Here is a 344-nt window from a genome sequence, read left to right as displayed (position 1 = left end):
CAGCAGCAGAAGCAGCAGCAGAAGCAGCAGCAGAAGCAGCAGCAGAAGCAGCAGCAGAAGCAGCAGCAGACACAGCAGCTCCTCAAGCAGCAGGAGACGCAGCAACAGACGCAGCAGCTGATGCAGCAGCTGATGCAGCAGCAGACGCAACAGCAGATGCAGCAGCAGCAGACGCAGCAGCAGTCGCAGCAGCTCCTGATGCAGGAGTAGCAGCAGCAGCAGCAGATGCACCAGTCGATGCAGCAGGAGAGGCAGCAGCAGCAGCTGCTGCTGCAGATACAGAAGAAGATGCGATAGCCGGAACAGTAACAGAGGCAAGCGCAGCAGCAGCAGCAGACGCAGAC

General features: G+C 59.6%; 1 protein-coding gene across 1 annotated transcript in view; it reads left to right on the top strand.

The window, feature by feature from the left end:
• The window catches only part of EMH_0013700 (uncharacterized protein), a gene marked incomplete at both ends in the record, with an annotated part of 7,881 nt that overhangs the window by 6,353 nt on the left and 1,184 nt on the right, over nucleotides 1–344 (top strand). Inside the window, 2 exons of the mRNA XM_013499903.1 lie at nucleotides 10–206; nucleotides 283–344. Of these exons, the coding sequence (XP_013355357.1) occupies nucleotides 10–206; nucleotides 283–344 (259 nt within the window). The remainder of the gene's footprint in view (nucleotides 1–9; nucleotides 207–282) is intronic.

Source organism: Eimeria mitis, genomic scaffold (genome assembly GCF_000499745.2).
Source record: "Eimeria mitis Houghton genomic scaffold, Emh_scaff480, whole genome shotgun sequence".
In the NCBI taxonomy this organism is placed as follows: domain Eukaryota; phylum Apicomplexa; class Conoidasida; order Eucoccidiorida; family Eimeriidae; genus Eimeria; species Eimeria mitis.
The sequence above is the reverse complement of the archived record's forward strand: the minus strand, read 5'-3'. Positions and strand labels throughout refer to the sequence as shown.